The 19,505-nt window shown below is 39.8% G+C and overlaps 1 protein-coding gene across 1 annotated transcript in view; it reads left to right on the forward strand.

The window, feature by feature from the left end:
• Nucleotides 1-1,309: 1,309 nt before the first annotated feature.
• STX17 (syntaxin 17) overlaps nt 1,310-19,505 on the forward strand; it is a 32,026-nt gene continuing 13,830 nt past the window's right edge. Inside the window, exons 1-4 of the mRNA XM_074146181.1 lie at nt 1,310-1,375; nt 6,800-6,882; nt 8,196-8,377; nt 13,977-14,042. Of these exons, the coding sequence (XP_074002282.1) occupies nt 8,255-8,377; nt 13,977-14,042 (189 nt within the window). The 5' untranslated portion in view covers nt 1,310-1,375; nt 6,800-6,882; nt 8,196-8,254. The remainder of the gene's footprint in view (nt 1,376-6,799; nt 6,883-8,195; nt 8,378-13,976; nt 14,043-19,505) is intronic.

Raw genomic sequence — 19,505 nt, forward strand, 5'->3', positions numbered from 1 at the left:
CCTTAATTACAATAACTACAATTTCCTCTCCATTTGCCCTATGAAAATCCCATCTAGCAGTCTGGAACTGTATATGCAATGTGGATGGCTAATATATTTATATGGATTGTCTGGCTGATTGCTGCTAACAAGAATGTGCAAGAGATGACTTTTGTGCTTGCTGTTCCCTTGCTGAGGAAACAAATTTAGGTTTATTTCCTCACTGACATGTCAACTTCCACAAAACTTATGAGAGTGTAATGACTTTCTGCAAATTAGATTGGAACCAGCCAAAGGGGCATGGAATGACAGAAAGATGGGCCTATAATGTAAATCTTATTCAGAACATCAAAATCAACTTAAATTCACCTTTGATACTTTGGAGATCTTATGTCTGTTCTATTAATGCTGTTGAGTTCTGTTAAAAAATGTTCTATTTTAATAGTGACGTAAGATAGTTGCTCTACAGATACTGCCACGTAGTTTTTTGTCTCTCTTGAGAGGTGGTAAAAAGACCAGAAGCAATAGCAGGCTGCCCTCGGAGGTTTTGCTCTGCCCGTCCTACAGCTGCCAGCGAGGCAGGCGCTCTGCCAGCCAGAGGCTGCAGCAGTGGGAGAGAAGGATCAGTGTCAGGCACCAACAGGTTACACTTATTTTCAAAATACAGGTCAGAAATAATTGGTAGATGCTTGCTTTCTGGATGCTGTTAGAAACAGTGATGGTTAGTTGGGGAGAGAGGAGCCTCCCTGGCACACCCTGGTTGGCACGTGTCCCCTACAGATCAATGCTCTGTATCTCCTGGGTTATAGACTCATAGAACCATAGAATGCTTTAGGTTGGAAGGGACCTTAAAGATCATCTAGTTCCAATCCCCTGCCACGGGCAGGGACACCTCCCGCTAGGCCAGGTTGCTCAAAGCCCCATCCAGCCTGGCCTTGAACACTTCCAGGGATGCGTCCCACCTGGCAACTTGGTATTAACCTAAATTACATGTCAAGGCAAGTATAAACGCGGGTCGTGGGGAATTTTAGAGAAGTTCTTAAAAGGGCGGCAGGAACCTTTGACTCTCTTTTAGAAGAAGCACCTTAACTTTTCTCTCCCGATGAGCCCTTACCCCGGTACTCCCTCGCTCCGGCCAGGGCAGCTTTTTCTTCTCCTCCTCCTCCTTCTTCTCCTCCTCCTCTAACCCCGGCCCCTTCCCGCCTCCCGACCTGCCGCCCCGCACCGAGAGTTGCGGAGGAAAATAAAGAGGAGGAAAATGGCCCCGGGGGGGTTGCGTGTGGCGGGCGGGGGCTGGGCCGCTTCCCGCCGAGGGGCAGCCCTGCGCGCCGGCTCCCGCCCAGCGTCCCGGGACGCCGCTGGTCGCCGTCCCCGTCTCCGCCACGGCCGCCACAGGGTGAGGGGCCGCGGGCGGGCGGGCGAAAGGGAAGGGGGCGGTGGGAGCAGCGGGGCGCAGTGGGAGGGAGGGGACCGGCGGCGGCTCTCCCGGCGCTGCGCTGGTAGGGCGGGCAGCGGGGGCGGCTGCCGGGCCGCCACCGACGGCGGCCCCCGCTCCTTTCGCTTTCGCTTCCCGCGGCGGGGAAGGCCGTGCCGGGGCCTGCCGGGTGCCTGGGCTGGGGTCCTGCGGAGGTGGCCGGCTGGTAGGAGCCCGCGGCGGGAAGCGGAGCGCCGGGTCCCCATCTCACCGACCCACCCCTCCTCGTTCCTGCCCCTCAGCGAGTGCCGCCGCTCGCCTCGGCCTTGCGGGCCGCGGGCCGGGCACTGCTGCGGCTGGCAGGCCCGCGGCCTTGGGCCGCCCCGCTCCCTGAGCCCGGGGGCTTGGTGGCATCGCGGGGTGGGAGGCTGGTCCCGCTCCCCGCACGGGTGAGAGCGGTTTCCCTCCCCAGGGCGGGTGGCTGGGGGTGCCCCAGCCGTGTGGGTGACCGCTGGAGCGACGGGGCCCGGAGGTCCCTGGGGGGCAGGGAAGGGGGTTGGTGGGGTGGCGGGGAGCTGAACCGAAGCGGAGCTTGGATTCAGGGGAAAAAATTAAAAAAAAAAAAAAAAGAGTAAAAGCACAGTGCGACAAATGGTTTGGTTCCGCATTCCTCAAGCTTTTTAAAAACATAATTCAGGAAAAGGAAGTGGTGTAGTCCACTTGTAGCCTTGATATGGGACATAAAACCCTTTCTTTATTCTTTCCTTATGCTTCTGCTCTCTGCGTGCACCCCTCGCTTGTCAGGGGCGAGCTACGGGAAGGGTCGGCCACCCCAAACCTCTTGCTTGCTGGGGTAAGACCAGGGACATGGTTCAGTAACACAGAAAAATAAGTATTAGGGCTCTGATTGCAGGTTGAACTGCGCTGCGGCCATGTATTGCAGGTGTCAGTCCACTACAAAGTCACTCCACCGGTTCCAGCTTTGTTCAAAAAATGTTGGCGTGTGAGTCATTAGGTATTTTCTGCCCTTCTGCAGCTGGCTTAAACATGTAAAACCAGTACAAAATGCCTGTCATCTGCTTTGGTTTCTCAAAATGCAGTCACGCGCCTTTGCCTTGTCTGGATCTGGTTTGTCTCGCTGGGTGATCCACAAGCATGCAGATCTGCTAGGAACCACAGCCTGTTACTCACAGCCCCTAATTCTGGTTGTTCCACGAAAGATTCCCGCACACGTGGCTCTTCATCCCACTGAGTAGTTTCATGTCACTTTGTGGACACGCTGGGGCTGGTGACAATGCCTTATTTCAGCCTAGCAAAGCTGTTTGCCTTTGGTTCCTTTTACAGCCAAAGGAGAAAGATGTAATTCAGACCCAAAGTGAAATTTGGCCGTAGCCCACCACAGGAGCATGTTCCTCACTAACTACAGACGTCAGCCAAGTGAGCATTAGTGAATACTCTTTCTCACTGTAACTGTGGGGCCAGTACTACTCTAAGAAGAGGTACGTCAGGTCATCTTAGTGAGAAACCTGTTGTAAGTCTCTGTATTCTAGCATCTGTAATCTAATTTATGTTATTGGCATTGAGAAAAGGAAAATCCTCGTTGGCCTTACAACCCTTAAAAACAAGGCATCTATGCTGGAGGTACTTTTTGTAGTGGCAGTGGTTGTCTAAAGTGTTGTAAGTGAATTAAAATCAAATAGGAGCATTACGTTGCATTTCCCTGAGCAAGCAGAACTCTTGAGGTTTATCCTGCATTTTTCCTACCATATTTGAGTGCAGAACACTAAGCAGTTTAACAGAAGTTAATGAGCGTTACATTTGAGTTGTATTAACAGCATTTACTGAAATTTATAACATAAGTTACAAGTATGTTGCCACACATAGGAAGAATTTTACTTCTGATTGTGGTGGTGCATATAAAGAACATACTCATATAGATGCAGTCAAATTAAGTGGAGATTTTTTGTTAGTGTCAGGATTACATTCACACTTTCGCCATTTGGAATTGGATGTCTTAAGATTCTTTTACCCCTTACAATTATTTGATTTAATCAGTGAAATTAGATAGCAAATGCTGATTGGACCTTCAGAAGCCGAAAGAGGAATTGATCTGTTTTTGAAAAATTTTGTTTGCTTTACGTACCCATTTATTTGGTAAAGCAAAGATCAAACCAGTGGAAATCCTCAGGTTCTTTTGCTCTGTCGCTTACAAACAAGAGCATGTGGACTAATCCTTTATGGAAGATACACTTAAGTAGTTTCAAGGACATGGGGTGAACAAACTGGATAAGGAGTTTTTTCCTGTCTTGGGTAGTAAGGATCACAGATGATTTTCATATTAAGTGCAGATATCAAGTTAATGGTATTCTTTTATGCTAATTTTACTTCAACATTACAGTTTCAATTTGGGGCCTGCCTCCAGAAAACCTAAATATTAAGAAGGGAGAGATATATATATAATTTTTGTCACCATTTAATACTTTGATAATGCTGCTACAGTATGCTTTGGATATGTCTGCTTTTTTATTAACACAGTTGACTGAAAATTATTCTGCATCTGGGTCTTGATCTCTTCTGGATAAGTGTTATTTCTGCTACTGAAATACAATTGAATTTTGATGCATGAATTTTGAATGTTAAATGGAAAGTATTTTAGTTAGAAGATAACCCCTAACAGGCTTGTAGCATCAGCATTTGAAAAGACGAGATTCTGTAATTTCTTTGTTTATCAAAATATCTTGCACTGTGAATATAATAAAGGACAGTTAATTACAAATGGTTTTATCTAACTTTTTTAATTACTGATTTAATGATATGTTATTCTCATGGGCTTTTTTGCTCAAACTTCAATTTTAGAGAATCAGAGCCGAGCATTCCAGTCTCAGAGAACTTGAGATTTTGTTGTGCTTGGAACTTGGTAAATGCATGTAGGAAGGATGCCCAAGCCCCTGCTGAAGTGGCAGTCCTGTACAGAAGCGGTCAGAAAGGGGAGGTGATCTGTCACCCAACCGTGTGGTGTCTGAATGGCACCCTCTGAGAGAGGGCTCAGAACTTCTGCAGGTTTGTGTACATGCTGACCGCAGTTCAGATCCAAGGACAGAGACAAAATTATCTGCTTAAAAAGCTGCAGTTGGGAGCAGTGTTTTTAACTTGCCTGAGGAGAGTGGCTGATGAGCTGGACAGGGCTGCTACTCAGAGGAATCTTGATGGGATGAAGAAATGGGCTGACAGGAACCTCATAAATTCCAGCAAAGGCAACAAGAAAGCCCTGCATCGTGGATGGAGTAGCCTGATGAGTAGAACAGGCTGTGGGAAGGCTCGATGGAGAGCAGCCTTGCAGAAAAGGACCTGTGTGTTGTGGTGGAGCACGTGTTGAATACGAGTCTGAATGTGCTATTGCAGGAGAGGACAACCACGTTGTGGGCTGTATTAGTAAATGCGGCTTAAGAGACAGCAGGCCAAGGGAGTGACTCTTCCCCTCTGTTCAGTACCCGTGAGACTAGTGAGGTGGTTAGGGGGATGGAGCATGTCATATTCAAGGAGAAACAGAGAGGTGGATTTGTTCAGCCTTAAGAGAAGATGAAGTAAAGGGAGACCTCACTGCTGTGGATGGGAAGGTACAGACCCAGGCTCCTCTTGGAGGTGACAATGAATGAGAGGCAATGGACACAAGCTTGTTCAGCTACAAGTAAGTTTGTGTTTGTTTTTAACCTGGGGAATGGTCAAACACTGAAGGAGGGGTCTAGTGAGTGTGTGGAGCATCCATCTGTGGAGGTGTTAGAACTTGACTGGACAAGGGTCTGTGCAACCACACATAACTCAGCTTGTGCTGGATGGTGTTTGAAAGTCCCTCCCAACCTAAACTGCCCTGTTACTCTGTAATTGCTCAAAAAACAGGCATTATAGCTTTGGAAATTAATTGTTAAAGTTACGCTTGGGAAAACAGAAACCCAATAATGTATGCAAGAAGCCTTAGATTTCCGTGAAATTGCACCTGGAACGAACATATTACAAAAACTTGTAATGATAATTTTATTTGCCATATATATGAACATAAAAACAAGTAAGACCTTGTGTATTTTCGTACTGATGATTTATTGCTTAGAATTTTTGTTACAAAAGCTACTATATTGTTCGAGAGAACATTAAGCAGGAGATCTGATGAGAATGTAAGGAGTTTTTATATTTCTTTCTTAGTTTCTCACACTTGCTGTGTGGTGAATTTTAGGCAGCAGTGCCTTAAAGAGATTCATAGACACTGTTGTGAAAGCTAGTTTACTGTCCGGGAATTCTTAAGGAGAAGAAAATGACTATCCAGAGCCCTGCGTGCAGCCAAATCTTTGAATTCAAAACTGTTGCTTATTCAGATCACCTACTCAAGACACACGGCCTTTGGTTACATTAAGTCTGCTTTCACAGGGGTCCAGTTTATAGGTCATCTAAACTGTCAGTTTTGACTCTTATCAATCTCTAGATGTCGTTAAAGGTTAAGGACAAAATTATGATGGATTTAGCTTAGTGTCTACAGTATTTGTTCTAAGATGGAATGGGCTGTGGGTTTCTTGTTGCGTGGTAAGTTTGAAGAATTTATGTCATCGCTTCTTCAAGATGATTCAGTATTAAAAGCATGGCATGACTACTAAATATCCTTAAGGAACCAATTTTTAATTAATTCTAGCTCATAAACTTGTGGATTAGTGTATAAGCTGTCAAGAAATTAAATGTGTTTTCGAAGAGGAAGTACTGCAGTTTGGAGTATGATGCTTTTCATCTTTTGCTCATTGGGAAAAAAAAGAAATATCTGTTCTAGGCTCAAAATGGAGTTCAGCTGTGAGATAAAAATGGCTCTTTCAAAAGTGTTAGGGATTGTAGTGACCGAGGTATAATAGAAGAACCAATGTATTTTTTATCGCCTTGCAATTAAGCTACTGTTTTTAGAATGGTGAGAAGCTAAATCAACACAAAAGGATTAAAGTAGATTAAAGTTCTTTTTACATCCCGAAAAATGCAAGACCACCCACTGCATGTTTATTTGAAGATTTGGACAAAGAGCTATTAATATGAAATGCCTTGGGTTAGAAGGGGATTTGCAAGACTACTTGATAGTATGTCTCTATAATTTGAAGTGGGGATGATTTAACAATGACTGCGAAGTCAGTTGATGAAATAATTTCCTTCTGAGGTTCTGAAAAAGGAAAAGGTGTATCGGTGAAACCTTAAAGAACCACTTCCCCTAACGTGGTTTACGCAGTACTCAGTTTTCCACAGTTTTCAGTTTCTTTGTTGGGTGGGACAGATAAAGGAGGAGAGTCTTCTGTTAGCATTCTGTTCTTCAGAAAAGCACAACATTGTTTTGTTTGCATCTGTGTTGTAAAAGGTGAGTAATCTGGGACTGTTTTCCTCTAGAAGCCCACCTTCCCTTTGACAGAAGCGCTCTCAGCTTTCTCACTGGCCTGATGGAAGATGCGTACCACTTGGCTCCTTTGAAGGTGAGGGAGATTCCTGCATGTCCTCCCTGCAGCCCACAAGTGAGGGCTGAGACTGAACTTTGAGCGGTTCAATCAAAGTCCCAGTGCCGTCAACCGGTGTCTGCCTTTACGTTCTCTCTGCCTGCAGGAATCACAGGTCTCAGAAAACCCTCAACGCTCACCCTCTTCACTTTCACACAGTAGTTAGATGTGAGAAAAATTGTGTCTAACTTCACTATTAATAATATGTTTGGCTGTGTGAAAAATAGGAAAGTTTTTTAATGTGTTACATTCTGCTGTGCCTCATCCACACCAGGAGGATTATGCTGGTTTAACTATTTTAAATTAGTTTGTTTACTGGAAGAGGAAAATCAGGGAAGGCCTTCTGTTGCCGGTGCTGTTGTGGTGCAAGTACTTTCATGTAACCAAGTCAGCAAGCGTCTTTTTATTCACACTTGTGGTAAAACTTTCTCATGTATCTGCAATTCAACTTCAACTTCTTGGTTTTGTTAAAAAAAGGAGTATACAGAAAGAAGATCTAATTTAAATAACCTCTGTTTAGACAGTATTAAAACTGCAGAATTATCTCACAATAATTTTTTTTGCCCCCTGTGTGCATTCAGCATAATGGAATTCCTTTATATTACTCATATGCTCTGTAGATAAATGCTATTATATACAGTTCTGCACTTCTTTATTTTAGAGAATTGAACCTTCAAAATTATGTTTTATGCATGTGCAGGGAACAGAATTCAGGCTGCTTATGTACCTACTGGTCCTGCAAATATTTCAGAAACCAGGTTAAACCCTGTGTTAGGTGATGCCTTAGTCATTTTCAGTAGGGGACAAATGTAATTTGGAGGGCAAATCTTCGTTCAGGAGCTCTTAATCTTTCTAGGAAATGGACTTCCTAATTTAATTTTATTTTGGTGTCTTTTCAGGACATGTTTTATAGTTTTTAAGATGATCAGAATGTAAATTGGCAAAACTTGAACTCTGATCAAGCAAAGCATCTAATTGGAAGGTTCTTTCAAAGGCTCCAATCTATCATTATGCTGCAAAGCGTGTTTGCGTCTGCCTTAATTATTTAGCTTTTTTTTGTTATTGTTAGTGGCAAGTTTTATCTATGAAAAATGATCCCCAGGGCCTGTGAATAAATGGAAATAGTGCATTTAAATGCAAATAGAGTATCCAGAGTTTAAGTAGTTAATACTGCTCAAATGTGGTTTTGGAATAGATGTGGTTATTGGAAAGACTGATTTACCTTATTTTGCTTTCTTTTAAAAAGTGATTCTAACTGCATCTTTATAAGCCTGTAATTCTTTGGTTTTTAGGGGTTTCTACCTTGGTGAAGATATACTGGGCAAGTATTGGCTTGAAAGCTGCTTTTAGGATGTCTGAAGATGATGAAAAAGTTAAGCTCCGTCGAATTGAACCTGCCATTCAAAAATTCATTAAAGTGGCAATTCCAACAGATTTGGAGAGGTTAAGAAAACACCAAATAAATATTGAGAAGGTTAGTGTTCACTTTTTATTAATACAGGTCTTTTTGCAGTATAGAAGCAGTCATGCTGGAAGATTATGTAGAAATTTCAATGGAAATTTGATTGTTAAATGTTTTCATTCAAATTTCACTAAAAATGAAACGTTTGTATTGCCTGGTCATTCTGTGTGGACAAAGGCCTTTACTAGTGGGAACTAGTCAATCAACACTACTGTTTTGTGTTAAAAAGTGTTTGTAAGGAAAGCGGCCTAATAGTCTTATTTTAAATCACAGTGGTTTGCTGCTAGCTATTCTGAATAACTTACTGTTTGTACCTGTCTTTTTCTATACATATTTTTAAACTGAGGCGAGAAAATACTTAAGTAAATAGAAAAAGAATTGTATCAAGATTGCAGCACGTTTATATGCTTTTTGTTGACATTAGCTCACACTTGACAGTGAAACTGAATATGCTTCCAGGAAAAATTAGTGTCAAGTTAAATTCTTCCATACAATGTGGCAATGGCTGTAGTTGGAAAATAAACATGCCCAGGCCAGTTGTCTGGCATGAAGCGGCCTATGTCCTTATTCTTAAACCCTTATATTCTGCAAAACAGAGTGACTGCATCCACACTAGCAGTTGGGAATAGCCTCTGTTCTGTGTTTCTAACTCCTTAACCGTTCTCAGAAACTCTTTATGTGACAGAACTATTTGGCGTGGCCAAAACCATGCTAGGGACAGTTCTAACAATTTAACAGCACAGATGACCAGATTTCAGACTCAAAACATTCTCAGTCTCTGGTTATTATTATAGCTATAGCTTGTGGAAACGGAAGAAATTGGTTTGTAGAGGAAGGTGCTAAGAGATTTACTAAAACAGGTGACACCATTAAAAAAAGGAAGATAGTAAATGACTCAGGAAATACCCTTACAGTCATAATTACCCCGTGTAGTACTAATGAGGGTGAGAGATGATCTTGGGAATTGCTGCGTTTTGCATAACCTGGTCAGTGAGGAGGGGTAGCCAGTTACTGGTCGACCCTGCTGAAAATCTTTCACGTATTTGACAAAGAATAATTATGCTGTATCTAGCCTCATAGTGCTACCATGTTGTCAGGGAAGGGGTGAAACACGTTCTACTTAATTCAGCCACGTGTTGGTCAACTGAAGTGTTTATTGGCCCAGCAACTTACTTGCATCAAGCATTCCTGTTTTGCAGACAGAAGGTGAGATCATTGCAAGGATGGTTTTCTGTTTCTAGAAGAAAATGCAGAAAATATTAGCAGTCAGGATAAAATGAGTCTTTAAGTTAGTTGTGATCTAGCACTTCATTCAAAGCATTGTCATAGAAACTAATGCTTAGCCAGAGTTTAATTACAGGCAATACAGGCTGCACTGTTTCTGTAATGGCATTCAGTGACCACATTGAAATGCCAAGATGCTTTACTGAGTAGATGAACTTTATATTTTGATTGTAAAAGTCTGATGCAATCTAGAAGTATCTGGTTTGGACATTTCTTGAGATTTTCAGGTTGTTGTTGGTATCAGTGTAAATAATCCGTTCAGTCAACATAATTTGCATATCAGAAAAATCCTTAAAGAATTGTAAGCATAGTTCTTAAAGTATTAACTGCACTTCCTCTAGAACAAGAGTTTTATGAAAGCAAGAAGTGGTAGCGACGTTTAATATAGATTTGTTTTTCATATTTCAGAATACTATTAAAAATTTCTGCATTCCTAGACAGTATAAATCCTGGCAGATTTGATATTTGAATTAGCAATTAATAGAATTATTAGAAACAAGTGACTATGGATAATACCTTTAAATAAACAATTGGTAACTATACCAGAAGGAATTCAGCAGTACCGAAGACTTCAGAGCTTCTGTGTATTGACAAAAAATATAAGACACAAACATTTATGAGAAGTAATACATCTGAGTAGAAAAAAAATCCCTAAATGCTAGATTCTTTATAAGGTCTACACTCAGTGTAATGTTCTTAAAATTTGAAAGTTTCTTTCTTCTTTTTTTTAATATTTTTTTGGCTCTAAGAACTATAAATATGCCAAAGTTTACTCTTTTCATAGATTTATGAGAAGGTGAGAATAAAAAAATGGCAAATTCGAATTTGAAATCTCTCACTAGTTAGTTTTAGATTATCAGAGCACTAGCAATAGTTTAGTTGAAATACTTCTATGATAATTTGCATTTTATATCTTTTAAATGCATTTTAGCCATAATGAATGTGTTACTGTACTTTTGTGAGCTGTCAGCATCAGCAGCCTAAATGGTTTTCTCTAAAATACTTTTTGTAAAATTAACTTTCAGCCATGTAAACCAAACATCCCTAGAGGTAAAAGGATAATTTTGTAGAATCTGGTCCTGTTTATTTTACAGGCTACTTTTAAGCAAAAATCACTAATTATGTCAAATTGCGTAGAGCAGCAACATTATTTACTTATGATGAAGCCAATATCTCTAACCTCATTTCATGAATATTGATTTAAACCTTAGGTTCCAGAGATAGTCCAAACAATTAATCTACTAAATCACTGTTTGAAGAAACTATAAAATCAATATATAATGAAATTTGACCTTGGGTACACCTTTTCAGAGGAAGTGGCTACCATAAATTTTTTGTTGTTGCTTCTCAACTATTTGAGAGTCCAACTTCCCATATGACAGTTTCTGAAGACTTTTTTTTTTCTTTCCATGTTTTCCCCAAAGAGTTCTTGTTTTCTAAAGGGCATTCCATGGAGTGGATGGCCTTTCACTCCAAAACAGGGAATACAATGCATGCTTATCTAAAAGAGTTACAATTTTCTGTTAGCCTCTGTTAGATGAAAGCAATTGTTACAGTACTAAAGGAAGGTGGAGATTTTGGCATCCTGCCCTAAACTTTGTTGGTGATAGGCAACCATCCTTAAAAACCAAAGTGCCGTAAGACAAGACATCCTTTTCTCTGTTGCTCTCTGAGTTTTACTTTCATTTCCTGTAACTGTGCCAAAGTTAAAGGATGTTGTGCGAAACACTTTTTACCTTTTGCTGAGGACCTTATGTTGTGGTCCATAAAGGTGACACAAAATGAGAAATTAAGATATCTGAGTCTTACTGCAGCGTGTATACATTTGTGTAAGAAATTTATTGTAGAGCTTTTAGAAATACTGGTGAGCACTACCTACTACAAAAATTAATTCTGAGGATATTATGAAAAGCTTTGAGTTCTCTCCATGTCCACTGCATACTTTCAAGGAAAAATGGAAGGGATGCAAAGCATAAGCATGAAGGTTTCTTTCTAAAGAGAGCTCTCAAAAGAGAATGGCACAAAGAGGAGAAGAGATTGAGTGTCTTAGAGTAACCTTATGTTCTGTATTTCTGATGTGGAATACGAGTGATGTGGCTATAGCACAATTACGATTAAATATCACAGAATCATGGAACCACAGAATGGTTTGCATTAGAAGGAACCTTTGAAGACCATCAAGTCCAACCCCCCTGCTATGGGCAGGGACGTCTTTCGCTAGATCAAGTTCCTCAAAGCCCCCTCGCACCTGACCTTGAACTTGTCCAATGATGGGACATCTACAACTTCTCTGGGCAGAACCTGTTCCAGTGTCTCACCACCCTCATTGTAAAAAATTTTGTTCTTATGTCCAATCTAAACTTAACTTCTTTCAGTTTAAAAGTGTTGCTTCTTGTCCTGTCACTACAGTCCTTAGTAATTCTGCTAAGCCCTCTTTATATGTGGAAAGGCTGCAGTCAGGTCTCCCTGGAGCCTTCTCTTCTCTGTGCTGAACAAGCCCAGCTCTCTCAGCCTGTCCTCATAGGAGAGCTGCTCCAGCCCTCTGATCATTTTCATGACCCTCCTCTGGACCTGCTCTAACAGGTTAGGATTCCATAAGTGTTTTTACTTCATGAACTCCTCTTAGTTTTACTTGTATTTTTTAATGATAAATAATGTCAATACCATCTCTTCTCAAGGTTTGCTGTCTCTTGGAGCAAACATTGCCCAGGAGTATGGCCTACTTTGTGTTGGAAGAAAAAGAGAAGTCAACAAGGAAGAATTCTCTGACCGCGTACAGGTCATTGCTCTGTGTGTATTAAGTCATTGGATTCTTTGAAGTCATTGCTAGCATACTCGGAATTTTGAAACAAAGTAATAAAACTTCTAAATATTTAAAGCAGATGAATGTGCTGAGCCCTTCTAGTGGAAATTATAAAGAGCAATAAAGGTTTCGTGAGGAGTTCTTCTTGTAATTCTTAACTGGAAAACAGGATTTTTTTTAATTGTTTGGTCTGCAGACAATACATTACAGTCAGTTGAAATTGAGAAGGTAATGTTTCCCCAAGCCCCTTCTGTTCCACCCTCAGAAATTCCTGTTTCAGTACTCTTTCAGGGATGACTGAATTGGAAGATCTACTGCTGATACAGATTTTTTGGTCCATTTTATTTTAAAGAACAATGGCAGTAATTTTAATGGCATAATAATTTATGCAGAAGTTGCTAGTTTCCCAGAAAAATCACTTTAATCTGACTTAATTGAACACTAAACCTTTTCTCTTCCATAGCACTACAAAATCCTAACATGAAAGAACTTTTTTCTCTGAAAATAATAAGTAACTTCAGATTTCTTGTTGTATTTTAGGAAGCTTAGTAACTTGTGATCCTTATTGCTGTGACCTCTAAAATTATGAAAAGAATGAAGGAAACATGTAGGCTGTAGATAGAGTTTTTTATTGGTAACAAAGCATATTAAGAAATTAATGAATTAAACTTTACATAAAAATACCTCAGAAATCATGGTAAATATTTTGTCTTGTTATTTAAACAATTAAAAAAATGTTTTAATATTTTCTAGTATTTTAAATGCATTCTTTGATGGTTTCAGCCCACGTTCCAGGGATCACAGCTTCTACTCCTATTATTTTACTACTCTTTTTCATGATGATGTCTCTGTACTATTTATGTCAACTGGGAATAGCAGGGATTGGTATATTTTAATGATGAAAAGGATCATATGTGATGATATGCAGTTCTTTTGCAAAACTTGCTCTCTGCTAGTGGAATAATTACACTGGTCTCTGTCTGGTGGGAAGTGCTGGATGGATAGTTTCCCTGTTGAAGTTAGTGGAGCCTCCTCCAGGTTCCGGATCTGCCCTGATGGTTCTCATAACTGTGTTTGTAACTATATTGAAATGGTAAGTGTCAATGTAGATACTAGTGTTGTGCAGTGAATGCGATTCTCTTTGTAAATAATATCAGAGACCTTGTTCTATATGACCAGTACTGCTTATCCCCTATTCCATTCCTTTTTCCTCCTTCTGCCCTTCATTTTACTGACTGTTGAGTTATTATGCCACAGCAGTATCAGGATGCTGCAATATCTCTTTGTTGTTAAAAACTGATGCTGAAATCCTGGTTATCTTCATTTCAGTAAAAGACATTGTATGAAATTATTCACAAAATACATTACTATTTACTCTCTAATTTTGCAGTGGAAATGCTTTGACTCAGCTTCTTCAGTGTCAATTTTGGAAAATTAAAGTGATTATTTACTGAAGGTTCCTTTCTTCTGCATAGCTAGTTGGTAAAAATAGCAATTATATGGAGTATTTTTCCTTTATTTTAGTATCAAAGATGCAGGCTCTGGGACAGATTGCATGAAGAGCACATTAATGCAGGACGAACCGTTCAGGTAAGGATATTAAAATGACTGTGATATTAATGGAATTAAATTACATAAATAGTGCTGGTTACCTCAGGGATGGTTCTTCACAGAGATGTGTATTTGACATAGATTTGACAAGTACATGGTATTGCCTTACTTTGTTTAAAAGGTATGGATTTTCTAATTGTGTCCTTTGAGGCAAATACAGTCAGAAATGTTTCAGGATTCTTCAACAAACAAAAGTTTGGAGACTCTGCTCTTTTGCAAACTATCCTCGTAGATTACGAAATTAGAAGACAGGAGTTGCAATAAGGGATACTGCTAATTAAAATTAACAGTATGGTTTCAGACCAAACACAGAACATCTGGACTACTGGTTTGGTGTGCAAATCTCTTACTAGATGCATAATATCATCAAAGGAGGAAATACCAGACACATTTGTCAGCACAGCCTCATGTCAGTGACTTCATGCACAGTCACCTGTAACTCAGCACACAGGGAATCTCGCATCTATTTCTAAAAAAATGCACGTCTTGATGAAAATGATGCAAAAGCTAGTGCCAAACATCAGCCTTCACACTGCTAAACAGCACACAGCCAAAGAACATTATCAGTACAGAAAAACACAAAGACCAGATCTGAACTGCAAAGTGCTGATCTGAGCTAGTGGTTATAACATGCTGTACTGGCAAAAATCAGTGGACAGATGCGTCTTTGCCAGCAGGAGAAGCATCTTGTGTTGGATTCATAGGTGTTGTTCAGAGGAGGGGCATGACTTGGTTACTAGAACAAACCCTTGTGACCCATGCTGCATCCAGATGAGCGTGCTTTGCCAGCAAGGGGTAGGACAGTCCTAAACCACTGTATTTTATCGTTCTAATGCTGTAAATCCCTGTGTTTGTTGCAGTGTCTTATTAACTGCTGTGGGAAATTAGACCAGACTGAAAATGAAAAAAAACTCAGAAGAACTTAATCCTGATTGAGCAACAGAATTAGACAGTAGACAGAGCTGCAGTTATGCATGTTTTTAGAGGAACTGAAGGTGTTAAAGGTCTTTTCTAGTCTAGATTATAAGAAGTTATATATGAAATTCACTTGATTTTTCTGTTGTTTGGAGGTTTGAATGTTTATTTTGATTTTTCACTGAGCATTTTTGAAATTTGAATATACGATAAGTTTATTCTTAATATCGAAAGAGTCTTCCAAAGGTGGAAGTCCTGCTAAAACAATGGCATTCTAAGATGTGTGGTGTAGTAAACACGTTTGCTTATGTCTGTGCTCTAATCTGTTTTCACATCTGAGAGGTAGGAAAGGCTTCTCTTGCAACTCTTAATTATCAGTATCATTTGTTTATTGAGACAAAATCTATCAATAATTAGAGAAAAAGTAATCATGTTGAAGATGATATTTTCAAATACATAAGTGCTTTAGTAATAAAACCTCATATTTGTCTCTGGAAACATTTATGTTTGCCTTGAACCTAAAGCCTGCCATTTTCACTTTCAGCCAAAATATTTTTTTTTTGTATTTTATTTAATACTTATTGCTTTTAGATCTGGACGCAAGTTATGCATCAAAGTGGTTCACATTCTGATACCCAGAGAGCAGAATAAGTATCTAGGTCCATGCAAGAAGAGTAGACTAGCTCTTTGTTTTAATTAAATAGTTAGGAGTCTGGAGTACTTGATAATAAATTATATGACATGTAGAATGTGTTTGCTGTAAGCTGTTTAAATGTTTACCAATGGACTTATGATCTGTTTGTTTGCGAAGAAATCAGATTAATTATTGTGATACCAAATGTTCTCTGCAGCACACACTTTGCTCTCAAAATTAGATGTTGTAAAAATACATTAGGAATCCCTAAGTCAATATTGACCCAAGGCATCCGCCACAGGTTTTAGACAAATATATGCACAGCCACTCTACATTTAATCCATGTGCACATAATTAGCCATTTTTCTGAATTTTCAGTTTACCCAGAATAATTACTTCTGTTGTACTTTTGATGATGGTCAAAATTATAATAGAAGTATAGATGGGCATAAATGTATACCTGTTCTTTCTGGTGACTGAATGCCACATTAAAAACTTCTAAAAAGGAAAGTGAAGAAACCAGAGAAATCTTTGTGTAGGGCATGATGACACCTTTTCAGAAGTACTGAGAAAATAGCTGTTCTGTACCTTAGGTAGGACTTCAGATATTTCCATAACTGGTAGAGATATCGCATTACAGGGAAATAATCCTACAGCTCAAATAGTTTCTGCCTTTTCAAAGGTGCTGGTCATAGAATCATAGAATGGTTTGGGTTGGAAGGGACCTTTAAAGGTCATCTGATCCAACCTCGCCTGCAACAAGCAGGGACATCTTCAACTAGGTGAGGTTGCTCAGAGCCCCGTCCAACCTCTCAGCCCTTTAACATTTCTACAAGATGTATCCATGGAGACCTGTTGGTTATCTTGGTGCCTGGAGGGCCTCATGTTGGGTCAGCCCTGAAGCACTGAGGTGTCCTTACGCTCTTTGTTCTTACCTCTTTTCCTTAATCAACAGCATGCTATGGCAATGTAGCCCAAACTCTCTGCCATGGCACAGTACTGCAGGTCACTGTATGCATTTATCTGCAGTTGGATAGGAATTCCATTATTCCCTTCTTTGTTGTCATCCCTTACTTTTTCTCAGTTGTAATGAAATTGGTTGCACCCAAGAGACAGGTGTTCCTGGTATCACACTGGTGGTGGTGGTCCCGAGTGTTACGTATTTGAGTGTGAAGTGATGATGATATTTTAAGTCAGCCTACAGTAAGCCTATGGAAACGTGGCATCTGTTTTTCATCAAGTTACATTACTTTGAAAATTGAGCTGTCACTAGTAGTGAAGAAAAATTACTGCTCCGAAAAGCAAATACTGAAAAAAAAAAAATACTCTTTTGTATAAGGTTTATTGGTTTGCGGAAAATTGCTGTTAAGACTTCTGAATTCCTTAGGGAGTCTGTCATTTTTCTCATATATCCAAGACATCTGTAGAGGAACTGCCATTCATAAACTGCTTAGGAGAAGCAGAATATGGGAAGATACTTTGTGATTTTAAAGATAATTTGAAAAAACTGAATACTTACAATAAATCCTTCTCTTAGTTATTTAAAACTGTGTGCTGAGTAATAAGGTAAGCTTAATGGACAGATGGGTATAGTGATTTTCAGCAACAGTGTTTTGTTTTTTTTTTTTAAAGTTTAAATGAAGTCCTCCTTTGGCTCATTTGTCTCCTTTTATATTTTACTTTCTGACAGAAATTTATAATTTATTATTTTTTTTAATTGAATTTGTTTGTAAAGATTTTGAAAATAGTGGAAAATCAGTGCAACTTCATTATGTATGACTTCTTTCCATTTTGGGATGTGTTGATAGAGTCAATAGATATTTTTTTTTCTTTTTTCACAGTACTTGTGAAAACCATGCCACTTTTCGTTTACTTTTCTGAAAAAAATCCCATTATTCACATAATATAGTGAATCCCCCATCTTAGTGGATCTCCCAGACCTACCTCCAAATTTGTGGACACTTCAGAAAAATTGAGCTCAGACTTCATGTCCCTATCTCAGTCCTGCATCCATTCGAGAAGAACAGTGAACCTTACTTCAATAAAGTCCTTTGAGACCTAGGGATGCAGAACTATATAATAGCTATGTAACATCAGTTTCATTATGTAGCAAATATATGCAAACAGCATAAAGCTGGGTGAGACTGAGGGATTCTGGTGGAGAGAACAGAATTAGAGTTCATAGTAATATTGAGAAAAGACCTGAAAAATCAGTATGTTTTTGGATGAGGACAAGGCCAATCGTTGGCTGTATCGATCCAGCATGGGACGCTGTTGGGGCAGCGCTTCTGCAGAAGAGCACTTGAGGGACACAGAGTAAAAGTGACCCAGTTGTGTGGTAGGGATACACAAAAAAGCCAAATAACGTAGTGAGATGTGTAAACGGGAGAGCCTCTCATAGAATCTCTTTGGTCAGTCCCAGTAGGACCCCAGGTAGAATAGTTGATCCAATTTGGGCACCACACTTTTTAAGGAGGGTATGGGCCGATCAGGGAGTATTCAGGGAGAGCGATGAAAATGGTCAGAAACTGGGGAAACTTATTTGGAAAGACTGACAAATTAGTTATTTTGCCCAAAGAACACCTAACAATGGTATGCTGTCTTTTTGCAAACGTGGCAACAATGGTTGCAGAGAGGACAGGGCTCGCCTTTCTCTGTTGTGAACAGAGAGGCTTAGAAGTACCTGGTTTGGACTAATGCAAGAGAGATTTCTGTTAGACGTGAGTAAAATGCTGTAGCAATTAGGATAATGAGTTCCTGCGATATAGTATTAAGGAGGTTGTAGCTCTTCATAAAGAAGTCCTTTTAAGCCCTGATTAGATAAACAACTGTCAGGAATAAAATAGGGACAGCAGACCATGCTTTGAAGGGATGACTTCCCAAGGTTTTCGCCAGCTTTATTTTCCTATAGTTTTTGTGAGAAAACCATTTGAAACAAAGGCTGTTACTTGGTTTTGAAAGCTAACAAACTGAAATTGCAAATATTAAAAAGAAAAATTCTGTGTCTTTTGGGCTGAATTTTGGAGAGTTTGAAACTCAGGAGTTCCCATAAATGCAATCAGGATCTTGTGTTACCACCTTTGCTGAGTAAGCTTGGTTTTAAAAGTGGAAATAGTTGGGAAGAGCGTGATAAACTTTTATGCTCTACTCAGAAATTAAACTCTGTGCCATTAAAATGATTATGAAAAGAAGTCACGGTCATTTGCATATCCATAACATTTATCATGTTACACCCGGGTAAGCTCCTAAGACACGTCTCCTCGCAGTGGGGCTTAGCTTTTGTGCTAGGCTGAATCCATTTAGCCCCTGTTTAATTGACAATAAATGGAACAAGAGTCCTCTCCAAAACCACAAAGGAAGAGGTATTAAAATTAAATTTCACCAAACAGGCAAATACCATCATTTGATTCCTCCATCTTCTTTCTCACAAATATTTCTCTTTGATCAGCAAGGTACTGATGAACAGTGAAACTGAGCATCTAATTTAGCCATTCCTTGGGGTGGGTAGTTCGTTTCACTTGAAGCTCCTGTTCAGGATTTTTGAAAACTCCGGCAGTGAGTTGGTCACTGCCCAGTAACCGTCTTCATTATACCTGTGCATTAGCTATACTGGTAATACGCCCCAGCTGCAGCTGCAGTGGGGCAAATCCCTAGCAGAGTTACGTTTTAACTCAATTTCAACTGGGAAATTTTCCCTTTTTTTTTTTGCCTTTGTTTTGTTTTTATAATGAAACTGCTTTGGAAGCATTATTAGCTCATCGCAGAATCACTATTGTCACTGTTTCACACCATGTTTTTGTTTGGCGTATTGTTTTTTTGTCTTCATTATGGCCAATGACAGGATAATAATAATTTTGTTTCCTGAAGCAAAACAGCACGATCGACTTCACTGG

Source organism: Numenius arquata, chromosome 4 (assembly GCF_964106895.1).
Source record: "Numenius arquata chromosome 4, bNumArq3.hap1.1, whole genome shotgun sequence".
NCBI lineage: Eukaryota > Metazoa > Chordata > Aves > Charadriiformes > Scolopacidae > Numenius > Numenius arquata.